The sequence below is a fragment of the Kwoniella newhampshirensis genome, chromosome 1 (assembly GCF_039105145.1).
Source record: "Kwoniella newhampshirensis strain CBS 13917 chromosome 1, whole genome shotgun sequence".
NCBI lineage: Eukaryota > Fungi > Basidiomycota > Tremellomycetes > Tremellales > Cryptococcaceae > Kwoniella > Kwoniella newhampshirensis.
Window position 1 is genome coordinate 74,705 of NC_089955.1, and position 25,111 is coordinate 99,815.

At 50.9% G+C, this 25,111-nt stretch overlaps 11 protein-coding genes and 1 non-coding gene across 12 annotated transcripts; 4 read left to right on the forward strand and 8 right to left on the reverse strand.

The window, feature by feature from the left end:
* Positions 1-55: 55 nt before the first annotated feature.
* IAR55_000032 (uncharacterized protein) lies at positions 56-2,600 on the reverse strand (the record flags this gene model as incomplete). The annotated part of the gene is made up of 10 exons (XM_066943172.1): positions 56-103; positions 173-429; positions 577-946; positions 1,022-1,235; positions 1,336-1,502; positions 1,632-1,768; positions 1,840-1,922; positions 2,004-2,177; positions 2,248-2,376; positions 2,494-2,600. The coding sequence occupies 10 exons, from the start codon at positions 2,598-2,600 to the stop codon at positions 56-58; spliced, it is 1,686 nt and encodes a 561-aa protein (XP_066805714.1).
* Positions 2,601-3,062: 462 nt separating this feature from the next.
* On the reverse strand, positions 3,063-5,133 carry IAR55_000033 (uncharacterized protein; the record flags this gene model as incomplete). The annotated part of the gene is made up of 7 exons (XM_066943173.1): positions 3,063-3,185; positions 3,245-3,640; positions 3,816-3,899; positions 3,960-4,226; positions 4,296-4,448; positions 4,512-4,631; positions 4,897-5,133. The coding sequence occupies 7 exons, from the start codon at positions 5,131-5,133 to the stop codon at positions 3,063-3,065; spliced, it is 1,380 nt and encodes a 459-aa protein (XP_066805715.1).
* Positions 5,134-5,926: 793 nt separating this feature from the next.
* On the reverse strand, positions 5,927-6,733 carry IAR55_000034 (uncharacterized protein; the record flags this gene model as incomplete). The annotated part of the gene is made up of 3 exons (XM_066943174.1): positions 5,927-6,132; positions 6,201-6,288; positions 6,440-6,733. The coding sequence occupies 3 exons, from the start codon at positions 6,731-6,733 to the stop codon at positions 5,927-5,929; spliced, it is 588 nt and encodes a 195-aa protein (XP_066805716.1).
* A 431-nt stretch (positions 6,734-7,164) lies between these two features.
* On the reverse strand, positions 7,165-7,590 carry IAR55_000035 (uncharacterized protein; the record flags this gene model as incomplete). Its single annotated transcript, XM_066943175.1, has 2 exons — positions 7,165-7,353; positions 7,498-7,590. The coding sequence occupies 2 exons, from the start codon at positions 7,588-7,590 to the stop codon at positions 7,165-7,167; spliced, it is 282 nt and encodes a 93-aa protein (XP_066805717.1).
* Positions 7,591-8,224: 634 nt separating this feature from the next.
* On the reverse strand, positions 8,225-9,904 carry IAR55_000036 (uncharacterized protein; the record flags this gene model as incomplete). Its single annotated transcript, XM_066943176.1, has 9 exons — positions 8,225-8,300; positions 8,362-8,371; positions 8,439-8,525; positions 8,594-8,641; positions 8,698-8,716; positions 8,803-8,998; positions 9,157-9,239; positions 9,361-9,624; positions 9,899-9,904. The coding sequence occupies 9 exons, from the start codon at positions 9,902-9,904 to the stop codon at positions 8,225-8,227; spliced, it is 789 nt and encodes a 262-aa protein (XP_066805718.1).
* Positions 9,905-10,449: 545 nt separating this feature from the next.
* On the reverse strand, positions 10,450-11,391 carry IAR55_000037 (uncharacterized protein; the record flags this gene model as incomplete). Its single annotated transcript, XM_066943177.1, has 7 exons — positions 10,450-10,588; positions 10,739-10,848; positions 10,914-10,976; positions 11,070-11,082; positions 11,210-11,242; positions 11,308-11,324; positions 11,377-11,391. 7 exons carry the CDS (start codon positions 11,389-11,391, stop codon positions 10,450-10,452), a joined length of 390 nt encoding a protein of 129 aa, XP_066805719.1.
* Positions 11,392-12,589: 1,198 nt separating this feature from the next.
* On the forward strand, positions 12,590-14,438 carry IAR55_000038 (uncharacterized protein; the record flags this gene model as incomplete). The annotated part of the gene is made up of 4 exons (XM_066943178.1): positions 12,590-12,862; positions 12,930-13,247; positions 13,300-13,465; positions 13,522-14,438. 4 exons carry the CDS (start codon positions 12,590-12,592, stop codon positions 14,436-14,438), a joined length of 1,674 nt encoding a protein of 557 aa, XP_066805720.1.
* A 715-nt stretch (positions 14,439-15,153) lies between these two features.
* On the forward strand, positions 15,154-17,829 carry IAR55_000039 (uncharacterized protein; the record flags this gene model as incomplete). The annotated part of the gene is made up of 6 exons (XM_066943179.1): positions 15,154-16,117; positions 16,368-16,769; positions 16,837-16,864; positions 16,952-17,184; positions 17,278-17,502; positions 17,558-17,829. 6 exons carry the CDS (start codon positions 15,154-15,156, stop codon positions 17,827-17,829), a joined length of 2,124 nt encoding a protein of 707 aa, XP_066805721.1.
* A 1,071-nt stretch (positions 17,830-18,900) lies between these two features.
* On the forward strand, positions 18,901-21,063 carry IAR55_000040 (S-(hydroxymethyl)glutathione dehydrogenase; the record flags this gene model as incomplete). The annotated part of the gene is made up of 14 exons (XM_066943180.1): positions 18,901-18,918; positions 18,992-19,028; positions 19,106-19,178; positions 19,266-19,283; positions 19,357-19,502; positions 19,568-19,621; positions 19,684-19,763; positions 19,842-20,130; positions 20,308-20,414; positions 20,478-20,578; positions 20,639-20,648; positions 20,713-20,788; positions 20,866-20,954; positions 21,010-21,063. The coding sequence occupies 14 exons, from the start codon at positions 18,901-18,903 to the stop codon at positions 21,061-21,063; spliced, it is 1,152 nt and encodes a 383-aa protein (XP_066805722.1).
* Positions 21,064-21,372: 309 nt separating this feature from the next.
* IAR55_000041 lies at positions 21,373-21,487 on the reverse strand. The gene has a single exon (XR_010824787.1). It is a non-coding gene; the product is annotated as a 5S ribosomal RNA (ribosomal RNA).
* A 603-nt stretch (positions 21,488-22,090) lies between these two features.
* IAR55_000042 (uncharacterized protein) lies at positions 22,091-23,034 on the reverse strand (the record flags this gene model as incomplete). The annotated part of the gene is made up of 3 exons (XM_066943181.1): positions 22,091-22,348; positions 22,473-22,574; positions 22,672-23,034. 3 exons carry the CDS (start codon positions 23,032-23,034, stop codon positions 22,091-22,093), a joined length of 723 nt encoding a protein of 240 aa, XP_066805723.1.
* A 542-nt stretch (positions 23,035-23,576) lies between these two features.
* IAR55_000043 (uncharacterized protein) lies at positions 23,577-24,995 on the forward strand (the record flags this gene model as incomplete). The annotated part of the gene is made up of 1 exon (XM_066943182.1): positions 23,577-24,995. The coding sequence occupies one exon, from the start codon at positions 23,577-23,579 to the stop codon at positions 24,993-24,995; it is 1,419 nt and encodes a 472-aa protein (XP_066805724.1).
* Between the last annotated feature and the right edge of the window lie 116 nt (positions 24,996-25,111).

A 25,111-nucleotide genomic window follows, 5' to 3' on the forward strand; every position in this document is an offset into this window, starting at 1 on the left:
TGCGTGTATACGAACTCCATTTGTGTTCCTACAGTAAACGCTACAACAAAACTCATCAAGAAGATGCGGGTGCGCCGTTGTCGAAGACGACTTCACCATCAACCTAGACATCAAAGAGTCAGCACATTCATGCGCGCTCTCGTACAATCAAGCACGTCAAAATGGCACTCACAGGCATACCGTTCGCCGCAATCTTCTTCTTCCCCATGCCATTATGCGTTCCATTGAAAGTCATCTCTTCCAACCCATGGTATCCCTCTACACCCATCGCCTTCTCAATCCTCTCACCGAGATCGGGGGATACTTCACGGAAGATGGCGATCTGACGTTTGATGATTTCGGGTTCGGTACAGTTGCCCATGTGACCGGAGACGGTCTCGACGAATCGTTGTTTAGATTCCTCCGAGAAGACCTTTTGCCACAACGCACCTGTGTCGGATTGCCATCAGGTAAGTTCACGGAACGTAGCGAATGACTGCGGTATTTTCAAGGAAACACTGGAGGAATACGGCTTCATCCGGAAGAGGTGGTCCGCCTTGGCGATTTGATATAAGAGAAGAGGAAGAAGCAACTCACGAGGCGCATTGAAATCCTCCGGTCGGATCTCTGACAAGAAACTGACTGCTTTCCCCACGAACTTGCCATGTACCTTGTTCAAGTCATAAGCCCTCTCCTTGAACTGGATGGGTTCGATCGAGCTCAGATAGTTGGGTCTCGATCCCTGGTTGTAATAAGCCATCTGACCGTCTCGCTGGAAGTTGGCCATGGCGAATGGACAGACAGGTGCATTGACTGGGAGCTGTTGATAGTTCGCGCCGATTCGGTGACGATGTGCGTCAGGGTAGGAGAAGAGACGGGATTGGAGGACGGGGTCGGCAGATGGTTCGATACCTGGGACCATGTGCGCGGGGTTGAACGCGGCTTGTTCGACTTCGGCGAAGTAGTTCTGCGGATCACGAACAACAGGACAAGTTAGCGATCTTGCCACACGTTTGGCCCTGCACGGGTCCAGTCTTCTCACCTTGGCATTCTCGTTGAGAGTGACCTTGCCGATCTCCCTCAGGGGATACTCGGAATGAGGCCAGACATGGGTCAGATCAAACACGTTGATCTTCTTCTTCTCCCAAGCTTCTTCAGCCTCTTTCTCCGTCATCGTCTGGACCTTCATAGTCCATGACGGGAAATCACCCTTCTCGATGGCCTGGTAGAGATCCTTCTGAGAGTAGTCGTTGGATCTGATGTAGTGTCAGGGCTATGTCTCAGAAATCCATCAAGTCTGCCAACAGCAATCTGGGCTGAGAGACCACAGAGAGTGAGGGGACCTATCCGACTCACTCGGCAGCAGCTTCATCCGCTGTGAAAGTCTTGATTCCTTGGTCTGAGATCAGGTGGAATTGAGCATACATCCATTCTCCCTTTCGGTTGACGATCTTGAGGGTGTGGCCGTAGTATCCGTGCATGTGTCGATATCCAGCGGGGATACCTCGATCACCCATGAGGATCTGTGAGGTGGATTGAGATCAGTACCTCTTACTATCCCACTCTGCCCTGACCATCCGCCCAAAGTGAAAGATATCCTAAGAGTGCGGGACGTTCTCTTCGTATCAATATCTATGAGGGACTCGACGAACCATGACCTGATGAATCGATTCTGGGTTCTGACTGAGATAATCCCAAAACATGGTCGAATCGTCATCACCCGAAAGATGGGTTGAAGGGTGTCTCTTCTGGGTATGGATGAAGTGAGGAAACTTCGCGGGATCTCGAACTATTTGTGACAATGTCAGCTCTCATCTCAACAGCTTACTCCCTACATGACAGAGAAGCCAAAGCACGCACTGAAGAATGCCGGGGTGTTGTTGGCAACGAAATCCCAAGTACCCTCTGCTGTCTTGAACTTGACAGAGAAACCACGAGGGTCCCTATCGATTTGAATAAGGCTTTGTCAGCCCGAGAGGTCTCAGGAATGCTCATATGACAGAGGGAGGGACTCGTAAGCTTACCTCGCGAGATCGCTGGAACCAGTCTCTCTTCCGACAGTAGAGAATCGGATCGTCAAAGGACATTTCGATCCCTTCTTGAACATATCGGCCATACAGAGATCCTCGAGATCATCCGTGCATTCCCATACTCCGTGAGCTCCTGATCCCTTCGCATGAACAACACGTTCGGGAATCCTGAAAATACAATAACAATGAGTCGCGTACTCTGTCTGCTTGTTACGCGCGCAGAAGTCCTGTCACTCACCTTTCACGATCGAAATGGGACAAGAGGTCGATCAGGTGGAAATCCTGCAAGAGCAGAGGTCCATCTCGACCAGCCCTCTGGGTCATATAAGGATGAGCGATCGGCATCCCATTGGACGTGGTGTAGATCCTACATGTCGCTCATCATTCAGCACTTCTGCCCAGCCCATGTGCTCGATCGATGTCGCAGAGCTCGGAGACGGTCGAACGAATTTCGCGTGAGGGGGGAAAGGACGATGCGACCTACGTGTCTTGAGATTTGGCATCTCGATCTTTGGCATAGTCTCTCATTGTGGGAGTGGCTGAGAAACTAGATTGATCATGACCATTTCCGTTCTGTTGATTGCTGGACATTTTGATGTAGCTTTTGTGTGGACAGCGTGTCTACAGCGAGGTGCGGCGGCAAGGAATCCATGTGTGTACAGGCTATATATAAGTTGCATTGTGCCATGCTTACCCGATTCTCCTCTCCTAGCCTTACCCAATCACCGTATACCCAGATGTCAGGCCTAGTCGACTCTGAGCTCAGCCATGATCGATCGATAGACGCTCTGCGAATCCACGTTGCTTGAGTTGAGTTGGACAGAGAAACCACGTAAACCCGGGGAATGACGCATGCATTCGAGAGATCAGTTTCATTCAGTCTACGAGTGAAAATACCTCCGAGTGACTTTTATCAAACTCACCTCGGTATCTATATCTGTCACAATGATACGATGCAATGCCAGCATCGAACTGAGTTGTAAAGTAGCTTGCACGCAATGAGGGACTAGTGCCCATCCACATCTGTGTGAGAATGCATATTACGCTCTATAGCTAGTCGTGCCTCCATCCATCCACATCCGCCAGGTCTTTGGGCTCGGGACCTCCTCTTCCCGTGCCGTTGGGATCGCCTGCTCCAGGCCTGTACCTCCACAACTGTCTCTTCTTCTCGGGCATCTACGAAGATGGCGACGACTCAGCTCAACCCCAGCTGCGTACCTATCTGCCGCACTCACTTTTCCTTCGATCAGATCCGCTACCTCATTCCCTACGACCGGTAACATCTTGAAAGAGTGACCGCTATCCCCCGTAGCCAAAACCAAGCCCTTGAACCGCGGGTGTTCGCACAACAACCAATTGGCGTCATCCGTGTCGGTACACCAACACATCGCCTGGTTGATCAACTCACGGCCTTCGAGGTGAGGCAGACACTTCTTTACCAGACGCTTGATCTCGTCGAGAACCTCGGTGGGCATGGTGTCGGTGGGGTTTTGTGCGTGTGATCGGGGAACGGAGAGTTTGATGGGTTTAGCAGCTCCGAACGGCTGGACCGTAGTATAGTTGGTGTATCCCGGGAACTCGTTGCAGAGCTTCAGAAGATGTGAGTCGGGACGAGGCTCGAAAAAGAAGCCCTGAGGACAAGTGGTGCGGATCAGCAGCTAAGCAGTGTAGTGTTTGTGCATCTCAGCCGACAACAGTTTGGGATGAGGGTTGACGACATGCGTCATTGGACACTCGACCAAGAGCACAAGGCAGGACAGGAGTCCACATCCAATGCAACAGCGATTTGTAAATCAAGCCACTCACATATTCGTTGTTATACATCGTAGGAACGCCCTTCATAGCCTCTGCCTCCTCTGGCGTCAACTGGATATGTGCGTAGACCCAGCACTGACGCAATGTATACTATCAGACCAATATCGCATATACAAACAAGAAAGTGTTGCTCACCTTAGAAGTGCATTGCCCTTCCAAATCCACCAAGACGGGCGACCAAGCGCCCGCAGCGAGGACCACTAGGTCGGCGTCCCACTCTGTCCCGTCGACGGTCTTGACACCTCTCACCGATCCATCCTCCTTGAGAAGCAGGGAGGAGAACGTTCCAGATGGTCCGAAAGCTGATTTGACGCCGAGTTTCTCCAGTTCTGTCCCTACTGAGTTGAGAGCGTCGGCCGCTGCGACCCATCCTCCCGATGCGCAGTAAAGCCCCCTCCACCCCTGTTGCAAGGGAAAAGACCAATAGATATTAGCAGGGCGACGATGATCTGGGTGAGTTGCGTCACGTACAGCGATATCAGCATCTTTCAAATGTGGTGCTTTTCTCTTGATATCGTCTTCGTTGGCTAGCCACTCGAATTCTGTCCTTCCGAGGGATACGAACGTCTCGTATTTCTGTCGAAGTGCCTTGGCGCGAGCCGTGTCACCACTGGTCAAGTCCATCTGAAGTCGAAGACTTGTCAGTCATGCCAGCGGGAGGGGTGTCAGAATGCAGTTTGGACTGACCTTTCCTACATTATGAGCGTAGGGGATGAAGACTGGGTCGGAAGTCCAGGCGTCCCAAGCTACGTCTCTCACTCCGCCAAATACCCCTCCGAAAAGACCGATGCTGTCCGCTCCTGCGATCTGTGGCAGAGCATGATCAATAGACGTTCTCTTTCACCATTGAGCAGCGAGATACGGCGCGGCGCAAGACAGCATATCATAAGAGACGATCAGTTGCCGGGAAGCTTGGCCTGAGCTCAGTAATATGGAAAATGGAAGGGGCAACTCGAAAGGAGGTTGTGAACAAGAGAGACACACAGAAACTCCGGAAGGAAGAGAATCACATGCAAAAGTCGCCGTTCGTTCCGACCAGAATCAGAAATCCATTGGAACCAGCCGAACATACCTTGTTCAGATCATATCCTGCTGAATTCTTTGATGGGATCGGATAAACGTCCAGAATCCTTATATCTTCGAACCCTCTTCGAGCAAGATGGAGAGCTGTTGAAGATCCCATCGTACCTCCACCTCCTACGATGAGGATCTTGGAGGACTTGGAGGCAAGAGGGGGGGTCACATCGGGTTTGTCCGACCGAGTGGGCGTGCTGGTGGAGGAAGGCTTTGACGAAGCTGATTGACCCATCTTGTGAGCTGCTTCCACGGGATGGGTGAGTGTGTCTGAAAGGTAACAGTGAGGAAGATGTCGTGAGGATGGGAAGGAAAGTGATCAAGGGAGAAAAGCCAGAGCCAGATGTTATCCATCTAGAATAAAAGTCCACCGTTTGTAACCGGACAAGACTTCCCGGAATGTTGATTTCTTGTCACTTGGCGCGCTTATATGCTTAAAATCGATTCACTGAATTCTGGAACCACAAGACAAACCTGGTTGTACGATGATCTTATCGCTCAACATGGCATTGAGTTGATCCATCAAGACCCCTCCGCCAGGATTGGAGTGGACCATGCATACAGGCGTTCACATGAGTCCGCCAGAGAGAGTCGGGGCAAATACAACGACCAACAGACCCTCAGCGCTTCAAATCCGTTCCAACACCCCCGAATCGTGCGTCGTCAGGTCCACTTGAACGGGATCGACACCATATTGCAAGAGACGCAAAGCATTGCAAGCGCTTAATCCCTGGATAGATTGTGTGTTTATGCTTGCCACTTGTGGGTTTGGTACTTACGCCTGTTCGAGATGATCCGTATCGGCTGGGCGAGTGGGTAATATATATCTTGACACCCCTCGTGTTGAGGACGGTACATGTCTCTCCAAATCGTGAGTCCACTCGGATGACAGCCACAGAATGAAGCTTCAACCGGGATGCGGGACTTACTCGCATCTCTGGGCGATGACAGGTAGTATGTCAGCACATTCCCACTTCGATTCGAGGGTATGGATCAGGTCCGAAGCCGTCACTGGCAATACAGCACCTTCATTCCGTGTCACCAGAACATCTCACGAAAACGTTCAGAACGCATACATCTGCATTGAGTCTCATACCGTGCTCATCGACGGTTCTTTGTTCTTGCTTGAGCCACTGAGCCATCTCCTTATCACACCACTCTGCAAACTTCTGCCGTTCCTCCTCGTCCGTGGTCGCCGTAGCGGCGAAGCCCAAGCGGGCGAATGGGAAGCAGACTTATAAGGGACTTCGCCTTCTTGCTCAGCACGATATTCACACATAAGCAGTTGGGGATCGTTGATACTCACAGTGCCGTTCTTGACTTCTGGGGACGTACCAGCGTACAGCGGGGTCAGGACGCCTTTTGATACTGGGTTACGGATGAATGTGCCCTGCGAGATGTACAGACCGCACGACGATGATAAGGCTTGTACGGAGTTGTTTCCGTCTCTCTCCTGGCAGCGGTTTTCCGGTGAAATGACATCGATGTCAACGTCAAGGATTCCAGTGAAAAGCAGAAGACACTGTGATTACAACACTCACTTTGATCCAGTCCGAGAATGACGCTGCACTCTTGAACAGACCCGTCCGAATCGTATGCGACATTCTGCTTTGCGAGATAGCGGATTTGCTCTGACAATAAAAATGTTGGCCGTCGATCTCGGGATCGCCCTTGGTTTCGAGTTTGAATGTGTCAGGTCGCCATTTTCCGGCTCCACAGAAGAATGGGGCGGCAGAGATCGTCCATATCAATCGATTTGGCGTTGGAGAGCCTTCCAAAGTTGCGGTGAGGATCGAGAGGAGAAGCTTTGCGAGTGGGTAAGGAGAGAGGGTCATTGGTGCTGTTGAGCGGCAGCGCGTGTTCTATCGAGTGTGAGTTATAGTATGTGGCAAGATGTCATACCATCGGCATCCGTTGGAATGAAAGAGAAAGCAGTGGTCAGCACCTTTGGTATCGTTGTCCTTCATTGGCTGTACAGGGTGAACCGCCAGAAAAATGAAACCCACACAAGATTCGTATCCTGATGCAGACCGTTTCCTGATTGCCGTCTTTAGAGTGAAATCCGTCAGCGAGGCCGAAGACAACCAACTTAGTTTGAGCAGGATCAATGTTCACCTGTGTGATACCTGCGTCGTTGAAGAGAACGATTTATCCAAATTGTTTTCTTGCCTATCAAAGCGAACGCATAGTACGTTGCATCCGTCTGCCTCAACCATAGAAACATTCGAATCGTCCAATAACAATGAAGAAGTGAGATAACCCACAGTTAAAAGATCTTCGCGGCAGCTCTGACAGAATCGAAATCTGCCATGCCGACCTGTAAGAACTCTGCTCGCTTGCCGGTCAACCGACACAGCTCCTCGATAGATGCCTCTGCTTTGGCAGATGACCGAGCACCCATGTACACTTTGGCATTCTTGAGGAGAGGTACGTGGCAGATCTCTTTCCCGATACCCTGGTCGGCCCAGATTTGATCAGATCAATGAAATGGCTTTGTGTAAAACTGTACAATACACGTCTAGGCTTTCCCTTGTGGAGCGGTATACAGTACTACAGCATACGAGTTGGGGTCTAGAGGGGTGTTCTTGGACACAATCACAGAAATCCCTCCCGTGATTAGCACAACCTTACTCGTCTGATCAGGCGCTTGATCGACCGTATAATCTGTCTTTGTGGGTGGAGGGAATATCATCCTGAGGATCTCGTAGCCGACATCGTGGATTACGTTCGATACTGTGCGATCAAAAGGCTTTGGCCTCCATAGGATGCAGGGCTGACGTAACAGATGACAAAGGCCTACTGTGTTCCGTGAGATATCACTTATCTATCTGCTGCATCTTCTTTCGCTTTCCTTCGATCAAATTCACCTGTTCACCTATTTGTGGTGGCCGAGGCAAGATAAGACGGCGGTACGGGGACCGACTCTCCACTAAAAAGATTCAATACAATACACCGAATTGCATCACAAGAGGCGGAAAGGGCTCCAAGGAACCTGGAGATTGCGGAGGGACCGAGAGTAATGATTGAACCTGCGTTCGCTGTGACATCTGCGTGGCCTGCCAAAGACCACCTCGTCGGGTACCGGCGGAGAATTCACTGCCTTCGGGGATCGATCCCTGTCATACTCACATCGCTGACAGCGAGCAGATCAATCTTGTGACCCACAGAACCAGGTATGCATATCTGCTTCCGCATCGTGCACCTGCGCCTCTGACAGCGCATATCCACTACGCATACGGTGTGTCCCCAGAACCTCGTCGCTTTCACAAATTACATACATCCTCTGCTATGCCAATCTGCTGGTTGATATAAGTAACTCCCCTCGCTTACCAGGGAAGCTCGAGTGGTCCGGGCTTCTTGGTGACTTCCTTACCCAAGACTTCCTCAGCATTACCGATACCCCTGTATCATGGATCAGTTTGTCACGTATGCGCCCTTAACCAAGTTTCCGTGAATCACATACCTTGCTCCCACTGAAAGCAAAGGATGAAGGTCAGCTACATGTCACTCGGACTGCATCACGATTCAGAAAAAACTCACTTGGTGCCCACAGTTTACCAGACATGTCCATATCGAGCTTCTCGACAAACTCGCTGATTGGTCCAGCTGCTTCGTCGGGTGTGACGGCTGATGCTCAAGTCATGCTCGTTAGGTCCCTGAACCCCCGCGACCTTGGAAGATAGGAAGACACTCACCACCCATCTTGTCGTAGAATTCCTCCATTCCGGCATTCTTGGTCATATCTGATATCGAGGCGTCAACGGGATGTTTCACTCGGTTCTGGAATCAGCATGCTTACCGGTCTTCAGGAATCCGGGCTGTGCGAATAGAGCATCTTGTCAGCCTACAAGCGAACCTTTTCAAGCACCAGGATGGTAGGCGATCACCAAACGCAGGCACTCACGTGAATCATCGCGATAGGTATCCCGCTCTCCTTCAGATCGTATGCAAGTAGATGACCGATCATGTTTCCCGCTGCCTTACTCCCGTGATGACCGTACATCCCTCCACCTTCACCTTCTGTGCGAAGCGTGACTGAGCCAGCTTCGGAGGTAAGGAGGATGATCTTGGCTTCGGGGGAGAAGCTCGAGGACGTGAGGCTGTGACGCGGGATATATCAGCGACGGTCACATCATCGTTAGCGCCAGACATGGTGCGGACGACGCCGGTCATTCGGTGCGAAGTGACAAGTGTTTTAGTCGTCACCTCGCCTCGGAGCGGACTGGGAATAGAGTCGAGGGTCGATCGCAACACTCACAGAGACTGGACCACGAAAACTGGTGCGATGGAGCAAATTGTGTACATCATGATTTGGTCCTTCCAATTCGCTTCTCCCATTTTCTGCAGAGAATGGCACCGATCAGCGATACCCGGAATACTGTGTCCCCAGAGCGCCATTCAGAAGTATCGACCCTCAGGGCGAACGGACAGAGTTGACTTGTGAGAAAGATTTCAGACTCACCTCGGGCTTTAACACCCCCGCTACATAGACGACCAGTCCCACAGCCACACCTTGTAAACCCTCCACGATCCTCTCCCCCACATCCTCCTTCGAGCAATCGACCTTCTCGATCACCCGCACTCCCTCGGGAAACTTGTCTTTCTCGTCATCTGCGGAACTGCGTACAGTGGCGAATACTTGGGAAGGAGGGATCAGGGACGCATAGTGTTTGACGAGGGCGAGACCGAGACCCTGGGAAGCACCGACGATCAGGACGGATTGGGGCTATTTGTGCAAGGCGAGGAGCGAGGATAGCCATCGCGGAAGCCGAAAACAGAAGAGTCCGGTGGGCGACGGACGTGTCGGGTGCATCGAGATTGGGGCAAATATGAGTTGATTATAGATGGTACAGGTTCGAGAACGGAATCAGTGGTCATCAGAGAGGGGGTTCGGTTATTCATGTAGAGAGAAGTAAGAAGTGAAATCATCTCCATGTTGTCAGCTCGACGACCATTGACGATGTGTGGAATGGAAAGAGTCATTTGAAACCGTAGCTCACCGGCATCTTCAATATGACTGTTATTGCTATGCTACGTATGGTAACCCTGTCTTTGAGCTGATGATGAACAATATGGACGATCCCGAATGTGAATATGAGATGCGGATGTGTTACGGTCAGTATGGATAGAGGTTATGATGTCAACGAGGGTGGAGACAAAAGTGGAGGTTGGAATCGATCATTTACGGTGGTGCGACCGAAATCGTTCCGTCTACCAGCTAGCATAACATCGCTGACAAAACCATTGCGACCAACGTCCTGTTCCGTCCAATGGGAACGGCGTGTGTCCTATCGACTATTGAGCTGCTATCACGGTCGTTACTGGTATTCTGTTACGTCTACGCTTTATATGAGTGATACCGCTGCAAAAGAAAGCGTCAATTCATGTGCGCAAGTTGACATCAGGCAACCCTAGCTGTTGTCAAAATATGTATGTTGATTGCATTTAATGGTCATTTCTTCATTTTGCTACTCTGCTGGTATCTACTTCTTTGTTTCTTTCCCTTTATATGCTTTAACGTCTTGAGAACCTCCTTCAGACCCAGACACGCTTATCGGTGAGAACCTTGGGCGGCACCGGTACCTCGAACGTCACCGAACCCTCGTGCGGGGTTCTTGTTGATCTTGCCAGAGTGGGCGAGGTCGGACTTGTGGACCTTACCGTTCTCGAGGATGAGTTGAATGGCGGCTCTGTGGGTGTGATTGTCGATCGATGAAAGGTGAAGGGCGAACAAGTTGAAATTAGGTTGTTGAGTGAGTCAATGGGCAGTGTAAAGAGGGAGGAAGATTCATGAGTGTCGTCAGTCTGAGTTTTAGTTTGCGCAGGATCGAACAACGTACTCGACAGACTTGTCCTTGACGTTCTTATCGTCTCCGAAGAAAGCGGTCTCGGTCTCCTGCTTGGAGATGGCGCCAAGAGATCCGGTGTGACCAGAAGTGGAGGATTTGAACTGGATTGCAAGAGTGGTCAGTAACAATGCGTCTCCCTCATTTCCAAAGATTTCAGTACACTTACGATCTCGAAAGTGCCTACGAATCGGGAGAGCGCGATGCTCTTGTCCGATTTCCATGCCTCGTACTGCAAAAGGGAAACAAGGTGAGCTCGTAAGCAATTGCTTGAACTGCTGATATGTGATCGACGGCTAGCGCGAGACAGTAGTTCACTACTCACTTCGGCAACGTCGCTGCAGAGAACAAGTCAGCATACATGAAAAGGTATGACACGATTGCAGGTACCCGGGTAATGTGATGTGTCGAGTGATGCGTGACAACAGCAAGGTGGAATGGTGATGGACAGAGCGCAATACTTACTCAATGAAGACCTGGTACTCCTCTGCATGCTCGCTGGAAAATGGAGTCAGAGGTCAGCTATGAGTTCGCTTCGAGACCTCATTTGCGATTCGACATACTTGGGCTTGTAGATGACCTGCTCAAGGCGTCAGCGCAGGATATCGTGTGATCTAAGGAATGAAACTTACGGCGACGGCGGACATGATGTGTGCTTGTATAATAGTGTTGGTGTTAGATTTGAGAAAGGGTTGTCAGCAGTATGTATGGTATGAAAGCTACTCGTGTGTCGTCGACGAAGAGAGAAAGAGAGCAAGTTGAGACCTCGAATTTATATACGTGGAGAGATGAGTCGTTTGGCTACGGTTGTCAGTGTTCGTGCGTAATGCGTCATAATCGTTTCGGATCAGCTCGGACCCTTTCATATCCGGATCCGCGTTGTTTGGAATGACGTGGCATTTCTATTTCTTTTATCCTGCACCGAGACCTATTCCAGAGTGAGCTGCTTCTTCGCACCCGCTCAACAATCGCCAGGTCGCATTATGCTACCTTGCATATGACATGACACATGCATGTCGTCTGAGAGGCTGGCCATATTGAGAGGTCAAAGGGTCGGTGGACGATCGGTCGTGTACCATGGAACACTCTAGCTCGAATGGAGAATTGCGGTGCCACATGTTTGCCACACTGTACCTATTCGAGCGGGATTAGCGCGGCGTACTCACTCCCCACCCTACATTTACCAAAAGCTTACAGGCCGCGCGGTTCCTTTGACCGCAGGAGCCAGAGTTCATCGTCTCTTTTGTCTCTTGGCGATCAATTACAAAACAACCGCATCTGCATCTATTGCTTCGTTCTCCTACTGTCGTTCACCATCTAGTCAGAGTATACCCTCTCCTCCGCTCACTCAGCTTTGCACTCGCCTCTCTCCATTGAGACAAGGTCATCGAAGGGGCTACAGGCCCTCTGCAGAGGGAGAACGGCTAGTTCGTCAGACAACCCTGCAAGCTTAGTCAACAGGTCGTCGAGGTGAGTTTCGCATTTGTACTTGGGCTTTCGTCCCTTCTGTCGTTTTCTCTATTTGAGGAGGTTGTCGATGCCGCATAGATGATGATAAACGAAGTCGCGACTGGTCATCTCACTTCTTTTCTCAGACGGAAAGTCTCAGCCGCTTCGGTGGATTAGATGATCGTGTCTGAGAAGAGAGGGTACGAGATGGCCTTATCATGTGCACCGACTTCACGCACCACCAACTGATATGCTCAATCCCTTCTCCTTCCAAAATCCCGCTCTTGTTCACGGATGCGCCACCCCCGCTCGGGCCAACATCACAACTTTGTCGTTCATCCATGCTTCACACAGCTAACGCATATCTTCGATCGACAGACTTGATCCTTTGTTACCATGTCACGATACGCCCCAGTCAACTCCTATCCTGATTCGCCCCCACCACCCTCGCATTCACGGCGATCTTCACTCCATTCGCTTCGATCCATCCGTCTCAATTCGACGAGACGGACCACTGTGCCCGATCCAGGTGAGATGGACGCCGCTTTCGATGGTCCTCCCGATTTCGAGGAGGAAGGAGAGACACATGGTCTCCTTGGTCGGCAACGTGGGAGGCAAGATCCTAGAACAGGACCTATACCGGGCGACTATGATTTCGAGCGAGACTACGTACGTGCTTGTCGTCCATCAGACTATGCGGGGGATCAGTGCTGACTGCGTTGTTATCTATATATAGACCTTGCCGCCTTCATCGCCACCTCCCTTCCAACCATATTCAGCCCATCATCCCGCGCCAGGCAATACCAACGGGATGATACCGACCTCTGCTCCTCGTCGCCCTCATCCCAATCAGCCTCGCCATTTCCTCGGTGGCATTCTCCCATCATCCTTCCTGCCTCGACAAGCCTCGCCTACACCTGGCTCTAGGGTCATCGGCGGCGGAACCAGCGGTGTGTTCGGCAATCTTGCAGCGAGACCAGAAGGTCATCATGCAGCTCCTGAGGGCGACGGTCCAGAGTATGTCCCAGAGGATGAGCAGAAGGATGGTCCTCCTGTAAGTATCGAGGACACAATTATTCTTGCAGTATGACGCTGACCTCTTGCAGTCATATCAAGCGGCTCTGCGTGATGCTGTCCCCCCTTACTGGGACACGACAGTTGTGCTTCCTTCGTCGTCCTCGCCATTTGGTCCATTGTCGAGCTCGATGAGTGGTGACGAGATTCTCATCGACGGTATGCCAAGCGGCAACTTTTTCGGCTTCTTCTGGAACTGTGAGTAACATTCCTACCGCGGAGCTTTCTATGCAAGAAATTGACTTGTGTCACAGTGATTGTCTCCGTATCATTCCAATTCGTTGGGTTCCTTCTCACATATGTCCTTCACACCACTCACGCTGCGAAATACGGATCTCGAGTTGGTCTCGGTCTCACCATGATTCAGCTAGGGCTGTCACTTCGATCGCGTGCCGAAGATATGATCGAACACAATAGATTCCCTTCAGAGTCTGATGTACCTACCGATCCTTCTGATCCCCCTAGCGGGAGCAGCGAGAATGAACAGGCAGAGAATGCTATCGAGGCAATTTGGGGTCCTGGTGGATCACCATGGCCTTCCGTTTTGAAGGATCCACACCATCCCGATACCGATCCTGGGACACTTATACACAATAATCACGAAGCTGAGGCATGGGCTGCCCAACACAATATGACGCTCAGCGCATTGCTCGGTCTGCCTTCTGCGGAGGAAGTAGGACGGGCAAACGAGTACTTCAGCTTCATGATGATGAGCATTGGGTGGTTCATCGTTCTCACCAGCTTCGGAGGATGGTGGAGGGTCAAGCGATTCGAGCGAGGATTGCGAAGAGCGCAAAGGGAGAGTGAAGAGGCTCAAGCTCAAGCCGCTGCCAATCGAGCCAACGGGGAGGATGGTGACGCTGTTGAGACGGTCACTACTTCACCCATTCACAACGGAGCGGATGAGCCGGGACCAACGTCCATCATATACTACACCTCGGCTTTCCGAGACGCATTTGCTGGAGCGAGGCATATACAGAGAGGATTCTTCGGAATGCACGGCAGAACAACCCGGGGTGGTGGTCATGCGCCTTTGAGTACAGAGGATGAGGGAGAGCACGAGCTGTTAGATGCGCAAGGTTTCGGATTCGGGCCAATGGCTACGACTTTCTCGCCTGGAGACGGACCTCCTGGAGCGGAAGTGAGAAGACAACGAGGACTTTGGAGTTGAAGCGTGTAGCAGTGTTATCAGTATCAGTATACCGCTTTTATGGGTTGTAAATATCTGTCATGTTCATTGTTGATTTCATGCACGTTGTTATAGATCTGGCACGATGAGAGTATGACAGGTGGGCTCTCGCAGGTGGTAAGGGGAATTTAGAAGTGTTAATCCTCGCATGCGTGTCCCGTCCAAATCTGGTTCGTATGACGCGACTGCGAGTAGAGGAACGCGTACGTCGTATAGCGAGCGTCGATCGTTCGTTTTTCGCCTCGTACGAGGTCGTCGCACGAGGACGAGAAAGGAGTGAGCAAGAGGGACATTCTGAATAGTCACTACTGGTACGACCTGGTGTGTCGATGCATAGGCAGTCCTGAGATGTGTACCTAGATTACCTGTGAGAACCAGCCTGTGAACCGTTCCATGGTCATTTTCATTCCACCGGTTACCAGATGATACCGAGTGGTTGGGTTTGATTTTTCTACGTCATCCCACCCATTTCCAGTCGAGTTAGTAGAGCAGTGAGCGAGTGAGTGACAGAGTGAACTCAAATCTTACCGATACACAGTTCAATCGTCCAAACACGTCTTTCACTCTTTTGCTTTCTCTCTCGAGCATCTCTTCTCGTTCCCCTCATTGTTATCGGCTGTCGTCGTTGTATTGCTATCGTTGTTGTGAAAGCAGAAAGAAAACCGATCATTGTCGTCTCGAGGAAAACAACTTGAAGATGTCACGAGCACAATCACACGACACGCATCCACCATACTCTATAATCTCACCGACCTTACCACCTCCGCCACCACCACCGAGTATCGATCGCAATCAACAACAACAACAGTCAGCTACTGCACCTCGGTTCTTCCTACATGATCGAGAGAGAGAAAGAGTCTCAACGACTTCATCACCTGATATAACTTCTTCCACCGCCATCGTGGGAGGAGCACAGACACATGCGACGGACATGTCGAGGCGATCTTCTTCGGCAACTAGTACGAGCAGCAATTCTCATGGGTTCTATCGATTTGGACGCGATAGGTCTTCGAGATCGAGGTTGCACGGGTCTGGATCATCTTTATCGAGAGATCAAGGTGGATTGAGGAATGTCCTGCAGAACTATCAAGTTCCTCCTCACGGTCATGGTCATGGACATGGACAACCATATCAACACGGACAAGGACAAGGTGAACATGTACAAGCAGCGTCGGTGACTTCTTCGTTCTCGTCTTCCGGTCCTGGAGGTGATGATGGTCTCGAACCGAGAGAATGGTCGTTCGACAGTAATGAACCTTCTCAAATCCAACAATCTCATGGACAAGGTGGATGTTGCAATCACTCACATCATCATCAAGATCGTTCCACTCTTCGCGAACCAATCTTATTGAGGGAGGATAACAAATCTCAAGATCAACATCGTCGACGTGGAACTAGTCTAGTTGCACAAGACCGACAACCTATCCATCAACACCTCGAGCGGTCTCCTGACCAAACTCATCCCCATCCCCTCGGTCATCATGGGGCAGATGGACAGGAGTTCGAACGTGGGTCGGAAGAAATGGATGCGCTGGTAGAGATCCATAGAGTGCTTTATCGAGGAAAGGAGGATTTGGAGATGGATCACAGGGTGTTGAAGTGGGAAGATCAAGGCAAGGAAGTGAAGAGAGTGGTGGAGAGGTGGTTTGAGGGTGATTGTGGTGAGTCATGGTCAGCGAACGGACAAGCAGGGACGGCGCAAAACCCATTGGCAAGCAGTAGCAGCTAGCGAGTATGGGCTCTGAGGGAGAGAGATTCTGGGCCAAAAGTTGAGGCGGCGAGCGAGCTGCAAGGAGCCTCGACAACTCGCGAGACTCATAGACTGCGACAGTCGGACACCATGAGAAACTGCATCACCTAATCCGAACTCAAAATTAAGATACAGATTGCTGACGTTTCACCGGTCCTCAGTCTACGATCACCCACTACTGCGAGTGACATCGCGCCAATCGCTACTCATGCATTTCATACTACTGCACCTCCTGTCCACCCTCTATCTCCCTTCGATCACCCCCTCTGCGCTTCTCCAACACGCACGCAACCTAACTTCCAGGCTCCGCAACCGTCTGCTTGGCATCGACCGTGCTCATGATCTCAGCAAGAAGTCTCACATCCAGAAGAAACAGCTGCTCCTTCCAAAAGAACCAGCAGAAGAAGAAGAATGGCTGGGTCTTCCGCTCAAACAGGGTGGACGTGGGGCATCCTTGATCGAAGAGGATAATCTCTCGGACGGGGAGGAAGATGAGGATGGCTGGTGGAAACTGTGGGATGTCCGAGCGGACTGTAAGGAGATAGGGGAGATGGAATGCTATGGTGAGCAGACAGTTTGAGTTATGAATTATAAACGCACTTCGGTCAGGCTGACCCATTCGATACACAGATGGCTACCATCTCGCTATGATCGAACAGTGAGTGTGTTGAGCGGATATCTAGATCTCCTAAATTGTGCCCGGTATCGTCTGCTGCTTCAGCCAGGCTGATCTACCTCACCGCAGCGTAATCACCCTGACCCTTTTCCCATCGATATCTACACCACGTAATCCTTTGGATCCGATCTCCTCCCGGAACTCTTATGCCTCGCTGCCTAGCAACCTGAAGACGGCGGGCCACGGTGGAGGCGCCTCGGCGAGCTTCTCTAGAAGACTAGTCGCCGGCCTTGCGACTGAGTTTGATGGGTTACTACAGTGGGATCTACCGATCTCCACCATGGTTCAGTTTAATGAAGTTGGTAAGTGATCTTTGAACCGAGATATTCAAGACAGAAGACTCAGCGTTCCGTTGGACCATTCGTTATGACAAAATGCTGACAGTCACAACTCAGGCAAAGCGACCCACGTGCGCGATATGATCGATATCAGAGACGCCTTCGAAACTTTCGTCCCATTCGCCAAATGTATTGGCTGGCTGACGAGACACCTTACTGGGATGGTCACGAGTACTTTAGGAGCTCTTGCACTATCTTTCGTCTCAGGTGGCGCCAACTTGAAGCAGGTGTCTGAGCCTTCAAGAGAGGGAGTACAACTCGGGAAGGGACCAATGACACCTGGTGAGCTAGTTTCTGCTCGTTTAACATAAGCTGCTCTGAAGGTGTCCCGCTATAGTCAAGCAGAGAGCGCAACCGATCGGGCTAGGTCTTCAATATCCTGCGCATACAAAGAATGACGATCAGTCTCGTCCCATCACCAAGGAGAACCTCACGCACCTGAACCGCACACCAGCGGTACCGCGAAGCAAATCCCTATCTGTACCAAGTGCGGCGCTGAATGCTGATCCCGCCAAAGGTAACTCGCTGGGGCTGGAAGGACTGATTGACGGGAAAGGGGTGAACGCGGCAAGTGCGCCGGACGTGGACATCGAGACTCAGAGTATCTGAAAGGGACAAGAATATCAGTGATGCGGATTAAAGACAGGCTTCATTATCGTAGTTAGGGAAGCTCCAGATTGTACAGAGGCAAGGCCGAACAGTGTTTCCGTCACTGTTCCATAGTTCAGTGCAAAGTGTAGTTGTATTCGTGGTTGTGAGAGGTATTTGTCCACTTTCCAGCAATCTTCATGTAATCATATCTTGAATCCTGTGCTGAATGGGACCCATACCAGATTTTGGGTGTAGTAACTCTCGCTCTCAAGTGACCAAACGGGCTTCAACCACCCCAATAACGAATAGCGAGGCACTTCTCACTTCCTGGCTCTGGTGATCATTTCCTCAGATCTACCACACTCAATTGCCGATGTGTCCAGGACGAATTATTGGCTCGGTCTACCACGGCCTACTTGCCTTTGACCGCACTGTCCCGTTCCCTCTCCACTTTCTGACAGTTCATCTTTGATGTCGAGCTCGTATGAAACGATGTTTTGATTACCGCCTCCACATTGAAAGACCAAAAAGAACCGACTCGAAAACCAACGCCACAGATCTCGGTCGGCCTTTTAATCCACCTCACACTTGGCAGCGCTATGCGTCACCACTCAATGCGGGGGTCTCAGCTAGATCCTTCACAAAGCACGATCACAGTCAGTACGAGTAATGCAATCAACCAGCCAACCTCCCTCCACATCTCACATCCGTGATCAACCCGTTAAATCCGTGGAGGAATCCGTTGACCCGAAGCAGATTTTGATTCTGTCTCTGAGCAAGCCGACTTTAAACCCGTCCCGGCTTTGGCCAAGTCTCGGAAGCATTATTTTTCTGTCCAACTTATTTGTTCGGGCGTCAAGATCACTCACCCACCGCGTTTAAATCGTCCAGGAATGTTACGTAATTATCCGACCTCCACCTTCTCGTTTATCATCCCTGCCTTGACAAGTGACGTTTTAATACCGGATCCGACGTGATGCATATCATTTCTGTTCGAACCTATCCCTTTCTTTCTCCTCTCTATCTTTTTCATCTTCCGTCCATCCCATTCAACTACCTATCCTATCCGTTCACAACAACAGCGCAACCATGTCCACAGAAGGCCAGGTGAGCGATCGAGCTCGGAGTGTTACATCCAGTCTTGATAGTACGCTGACTGGACTTACCGCCTGACGATCAGACTATCACTTGTAAAGCTGCTATCGCTTGGGAGGCAGGTATGTTTACTTTCTCCCTATTTGGTCGCCAATTGGTATACGGATATATCCTGATCGTTGTCTCGTCAATCTCTCAGGCAAGCCTCTCAGCATCGAGACTGTAGAAGTCGCTCCTCCCCAAGATGGCGAAGTGCGGATCAAGATTCTCTAGTACGCTCAGTCATCCGCTTCGTCATGATTATGATACAGTGCTTCAGGTTGCTGACCAATCCTACCTTGACTTTTTCGATTCAATAGCACCGGTATCTGTCACACGTGAGCTATGGTCACTTTGGAACCAACACTGCAGCGGAGAAAAGTCCAGCAAGACTGACCTTCAGAGATGTAGCGACGCATACACTCTTTCCGGAAACGATCCCGAAGGTGCTTTCCCTGTAATCCTCGGACACGAAGGTGGCGGTATCGTGGAATCGGTCGGTGAAGGCGTCGACAATGTTAAGGTCGGAGACCATGTGATCCCTCTCTACACTGCAGGTGGGTTAAATGGATCGTATCTGCGTCGGAGACAGGAACGCTGATGTCCATCCGATCACGCGCAGAGTGTAGGGAATGCAAGTTCTGCAAGTCTGGAAAGACCAACCTTTGCGGTCGAGGTGAGTGATTCTACCATTCCGCTCTCGCTGTGTCACAACTGATGGGACTGGTCGATGCTTAGTCCGAACCACTCAAGGCAAGGGTGTCATGCCTGACGGCACCAGTCGATTCAAGTGCAAGGGGAAGGACATCCTCCACTTTGTGAGTGTTCCTTCTAGAACTTATATGGTCGTCCGTACCTACTGTCCTTCAAGTCCTGACCTTCAATCGCTCTCACAGATGGGTTGCTCCACCTTCTCTCAATACACCGTTGTCTCCAAGTTCTCCGTTGTCACCATCAACCCCAAAGCTCCCCTCGAAAAGGCCTGTCTTCTCGGATGTGGAATCACGACCGGTTACGGTGCTGCCACCAAGACTCCCGGAATCGAAGATTCCAACGTTGCCGTTTTCGGTGTTGGTTGCGTGGGTCTTTCTATTTTGCAAGGAGCCAAAGCGAAGGGATGTAAGAGGATCTTCGCGATCGACACCAACTCGAAGAAGGAAGAATGGGCTACCAAATTCGGTGCTAGTGAGTGTCGATCTGGTCTCCGGATACAGGCGGCGCAAGCGAGATACATAGGTGTAATGAAGGGCAATCACGACAGAGTTTGCCCTGTTGAAATGAGAATGGCTAGAGGACGAGTTCGAGCGGGATGACGAGGGAATTTGATTGCATGGTGACTCGTTAATGACACAATCACCCCAGCCGACTTTGTCAACCCCAAGGAACTCCCAGAAGGCAAGAGCATCGTCGACTACCTGGTTGAGGAGACCGACGGTGGTCTCGACTTTACTTTCGATGCTACCGGCAACGTAAGCTTGATTGCGATATCCCTGTCTTGAAAAGGGTTGTAGCTGACATACACCGCTGTTTAGGTCGGTGTGATGCGGTCGGCTCTTGAAGCCTGCCACAAGGGTTGGGGTGTCTGCAACGTCATTGGTGTCGCTCCCGCTGGTGCTGAAATCTCTACTCGACCGTGAGTATTAGGTGGCGAGGTCTTGTTACAGCTATTTACTGATATCGATACCTTCCGCAGGTTCCAACTTGTGAGTCTCATCGTGGTCACATATTTATTGACCCAGCATGACTGACCATCTTCTGCCTGATTAGGTTACCGGTCGAACATGGAAGGGCTCTGCTTTTGGAGGTGTCAAGGGCCGAACCGAGATTCCTGGCATCGTTGAGGGTGAGTAAGACCAGCTGAGCTCTCGCGACCTCAGTGCTCGGTTCGTTGGATGATTTCACTCTGACCTGTTGCCATAGACTATCTCAACGGCACACTCTGGGTCGACGAGTTTGTCTCTCACCACCAGACTTTGGATGATATCAACAAGGGCTTCGACGACATGCACGTGAGTGGTACTGGCAGTCTCCATCATCAGTCCAAGCTGATATGTGACCTCTTAGGCCGGTGACTGTATCCGATGCGTTGTCAACATGGGATTTGACGATGCGCCCTAGATCCAGTCAATAGTAGAGAAAGTGTTTACCATCTATGCATAATTGTCGCGGGGTTGAGAACGTAAAGAACTGTGTGAGGCTGCTTATAGTTCTTTCCGCAGAATGAATGGTTATTGGCCAAGCGAAAATGAGAATCCCGCGTCGGTGGATCCCGCCGAACAAGATCAGTTGTATCATTATTTTTACGTCGTCCATGTTCCAAAACAAAACGGAAAACTTGATGCCGATCTCACTCTCGGTTCATCCATCATTCATCAGAACATGCATGCTTCTTGATCGTGTAGGAAAAGGATACGGACGAGATGCAAAAACTACAGCACCCGGGATTCCCAAGTGGTCCCCCACCTTGGTACTAACCGAGCGATACACAGCTTAATTTTCCAAAGCAGACGGGATGGAATGTTTTCTATGTTCTATGGCCGTAGATGAAAAGTAGGCAATTCTGGTGTCTTCATATAATTATGTCCGCAGATGGAGGAATCGATTTGACGGAATGATTTAGAATCGTCGAACAAGCGTCTTCGCGGATCGAAAAAAGGACAGAGGATCGTCCTTGAAAGGCGCTGAGTGGTGAGTGCGAGAAGGGGTGCAGGCAGTAGGTGAGAAGGGATAGATGAGTCGAGGTTGAGAGATCATCGGAGTTTGGACGATGGGAAGCATAATGCGACAGGTAATTGTCTTCGCTGGATTGTGAACGTTGAGCGGTGCATTCTGGAGATATATAGGCTGCCAAGAGATGCAGCCCCCCCAGCTATATAGGACCATACCAAGAATCTACGTAGAGCGTCTAGAGTGTGACTTGAGTGCGCGGCTTTGACTGTATCAATGTGCACGATGAGCTCGAGTTGCTGAGACTCGATTCCCATTTCTGTCACTCCGACCAGGAGACATTTCTGTCTCAAGCGTTTTGGTACCTTCCAATCACCGACCTCGTGTCTTCCAGGGATTCCAACCAGCCGGTCAAAGCGATCTATGGTCGTACTTGCACTTTTTCCTCTCCTCTGACATCGTACCAGATCTTTTTGATTCAATCAATATCTCTCCTCGCAGCCTTCTTCGCACCGTGTCTCTTCTTCCCCTCCAACCTCCTCTCCTTCTCCCTCTTCTCCAGTCCTCGTACTCGAGCTCTCTGTTCCGGCGACGTAGGGTTCACGATGAGACTTTCGGCAGCGGAGCGGATGGTGGTGTATAAGAGGTGAAGTGCGGTGGTCTGGTTGTGTGAGGCTGAGCGGGAGGTTTGCGAGGAGAGGAGCAGGCTGGGTGGAGAGGAGGAATGATAGTGTGGCTGAAACAATGCGTGGATCATCAGTCTCTGAAATGCTTCACTATTTTGGTATAAAACCAACGGTGGATGGGAGATTTGAACGCTGTGGGAGACTTTTGGAGAGTAACGAGGCTAGCCGACTTACCGAACTTTCCAACGCTGCAAGGACGAAAGGAGGTAACCACCTTTCTTGAGCATGCAGTAAATTCAGTCGGATCGTCACTTTCGATTCGGTCTTATTGACATGCTACGGGAACCCGATAAGTCTCAGATCAGTCCCTCGTCCCATCCGAGCGGATTTCCCACGTCGTACCAAGTCATGGTGAGATGACGAGCTCACTCACTTGCCCCCCGGGCCCACTTGACCTACTCCGAGTGATCTCCAGACTCTCTTTAGGTATATCGTCCACCTTGAACCCGTCCAGCCATGTCCGAGCGAGAGCGTGGTCCTTGGTCGAAGAGAGATGATGGAGATGTTTCAGATCGTCGTGTTTCGTCGAGTAGTGGTCATATCGGACCAACGAGGTATTGAAGGGTCGTCGGCAGGTATACAGGCGGGGTGAGTTGGTGGGTGATAATGTAGAGGTATGATACGGCGCATTGGAGATCGGACAGCGATACAATCTTAGTGAGCTCTTCGAGGCGGGGGGATGTCGACTACCCCTCGACAGAGCCTCGACACAGAAAGGTCGGAATGGGAAAGACATGATCCCTCCTCAGCCCATCCGTCCGATCGTCGTATGCCGCAACCTACTTGTCTATCCTCGCCATCTCGATGCTCAGCCCAACAACCTGTTCTGGCGGCGACAAGAACATTTTCTATCCCTGCACGATTCGGTTCCTGCACCGTGATCCTCAGCTTCCACGTCATCGCTTTCTACTCCGGTTAACGTCACAAAGTACCGGCGACCAAAAACTCATTGCTGCGATGGATAGTTACGTTTGACATCCGGATTTACTCATAGCCCAAGAGGTATATGTCTCTCGTACAAAGTAGCTGTTCATCTTGCTCTTGGACAGAAGTGGAGTAGACGACCCTCAGCCAGTGACTCCAGCAAGAGCTTTGAAACCGGTCTCAAGCAGCCCTGTCAAGCGCGAGTCATTACCACTGCCATTCTGTAACGAGAACGCGGTTCAGTAAATCGATCCATCAATCCATCAATCCATCAATCCATCAATCCATCAATCCATTTGGCCATCAATCATCAACCAATATACCTCGTCATCGCACCTAGCCCCCACCCACAAAATGTCCTCTGCCCCTCCACTACCCTCTTCGACCCTCACTCTCCTCCTCTCATCACTCTTGCCTCCCTCTCCTCTACCCCAAGAACTACTCTCCAAATCTCTCCTCCAGCGACTCCTCTATCTCCCGCCCTCACCAGCCAACCTCGACGCGCACATCTCCCCCTTCCCGACCGACGAGTCGACTCAGCCGCTCTCTTCTCGATTGAGAGAACTGGCAAGAGGACACACCTTAACCGAGGTGGGATACATGAAGGAAGCGGAGGAAGACACCTTTGCGAAGGTGACAATTGGACCTGAAGAATTAGGCTCAAACGGAGACGATATTGGTGAGGGGTCAGTGGAGATTTGGTTTGAGTTCGAAAGTGGTAGCGACGGGAGAGGATGGGTCTATCATTCTGCGAGACTACCGATTCCCAACTCGGATCAAGTATGGGTGATGAGCCCTTCTCTCCTCCCTCCCTCCGATGCGGATCATCATTCGCAGCTACGAGCGCAATCCTCAGCGACCCAAGATATATATTCGACCAACGACGGACACGAGTCAAGGGATGTGAGCGGTCAAGAGGCTCCCGCGGGTTATTGGGCGGCGTTCGACTCGCCTCCAAAAAATGGTGGAGGATATGATGTAGCAGATCAGTTGGATGATGAAGGTGAAGGTGCCGAGGATGATTATTGGGCTCAGTATTCGAGACCTGCAACTGCACCAATTACTCCAGGGGCAGCTACTCCCGGAGTCAACACGATCGCAGCGGGAGGAGGCGGAGGTTTAAGGGACATGTCACAACTCAATCCCTTCTCCACTATGACCAGCAACGGCGGCAGTATCTATTCTCACGGCGGACAAAATGGTGTCAGGGACGGTATTGATGAGGGATCAAACTCGACGGGACTTGATACCGCTTCGAGATTGTCCGACTCGTTACATCAATTGGGGCTGGTACAAGCTCTGAACAGCGCGAAAGATTGCGAGCCGAGAGGGATCTGGAAGGACGATACGGGTCGACAAGTGAGAGATAGGTTGAAGGGCAAAATAGGAAATAGTCTCAAAGAACTTTGGACCGACTATCTCGGTGATAAGGATGAAAATGGGGGTGATCAAGTCCTGGAGGAAAGAGCGATGGGATGGTTAAGAATATCGAGAAACGTTGTCGACGCCACTACCTCTACGATCAATACGAAAGGCAACAACGTCGTCGGAAATGGTGCAAGGCTATCGATGAGTGGACAACAAGTCAACGGCGGGTGGAAGGAACAGGTAATCAGGGCCAAGCTGGAAGTCCTCAAGGAGATGTACGAGATCGTGGCAGAGCAGGAACATGACGACGAGGCATTCTGGAGATTATGCGAAGGGGTCGTCAAGAGTCAACGTGGGGTCGAAGTTGAAGATGAGGATGTCAGGCAGATCGTGTACTACGAGTAAGCGCGGGATGGTGTGATAGGCTGGGAGTAGGGAGCATCCGAGAACAACAGTCGGATCAGGTAATGAAAGCGCTTGAACTCAATCATGGACGGAGCATGTGGGGTCAATTTGGAAGC